Here is a 962-nt window from a genome sequence, read left to right on the forward strand (position 1 = left end):
TTCTCAACTTTTTTAATTAGGATCAAAAAGAGTCAATTAGGCGAAGAGTCAATTAGCCTTGGGAGGCTCTTGGAGTAAGCGGATTGCTATCCGCTAACCCATACTTGGTTCTTGTAAAGAACGAAAGTTCGGTGACCTAAAGTACGCTTCCTCAAGCGCTTAGCTACGGCAGCCCCGCCGCATCATGATTCACCTGTTTTGCCGAACTATGTCGATATATCAGCCTGTATTGTGAAGCCATCTTAGTCGTTTCATTTGCACAAATCCTACCTTAAGTGGGGGCTTCACTGCAAATTTGATTTGATTCAGCTGATCTGGATACGTACAATGTCAACTATTCATTTAACGCCGCCGCGGCAATCAATGGTACATATATAACATACCGTATTCTTGTTTGGGTGCAGTCGCACTATGCACATCTCGCGTGACACACACCCCTGTTACCAGGGTACGTGTAATCCCGTCACAGCGGCAATCAATGGTCCTCGGCAAACGGCACTGCAGTTATAGGAATTCAGTTGTATTGAATTTGCGACTCAAACAGTGTTTGCCATAGCTTGCATAAGGTAGGACTAACAAATAAACGAAGTTATTTGATGGAAACCTAACACCTTTTATAAGTCATAAGGGCAATTCCACAGCATTAATTATTGCATGTCCGAATAATGCAACAGAAGCGGGTTCTCAAAGAACCGCAGTGATATCTCTAAAATAAGTGTGTAAAACTTTGAGAACTGAAATATAGAATATTGCTATTGCACAATCATTTCAAAATGTTGACTTCTAGCTGGACGACGTTGACGCTACGTCGTGGCCGCGCAACCCTCCGCGCTACGCTCTCCACCTCACCATCTGTCCGTAAAGATCGAAATGAATCTTCTTCCTCTGCTTTAGGCCCTGGTGCCGCCAAGAAAAAACTGTCATTTCGCATGTCCCCGGTTCAGAACCTACGCAACGCGCTG

General features: G+C 44.4%; 1 protein-coding gene across 1 annotated transcript; it reads right to left on the bottom strand.

Annotated features, from left to right (window-relative positions):
• Positions 1 to 647: 647 nt before the first annotated feature.
• PHALS_02950 (uncharacterized protein) lies at positions 648 to 931 on the bottom strand (the record flags this gene model as incomplete). The annotated part of the gene is made up of 2 exons (XM_024717419.1): positions 648 to 734; positions 824 to 931. 2 exons carry the CDS (start codon positions 929 to 931, stop codon positions 648 to 650), a joined length of 195 nt encoding a protein of 64 aa, XP_024582920.1.
• Positions 932 to 962: the final 31 nt, after the last annotated feature.

Source organism: Plasmopara halstedii (genome assembly GCF_900000015.1).
Source record: "Plasmopara halstedii genome assembly, contig: Scaffold_2061, whole genome shotgun sequence".
NCBI lineage: Eukaryota > Oomycota > Peronosporomycetes > Peronosporales > Peronosporaceae > Plasmopara > Plasmopara halstedii.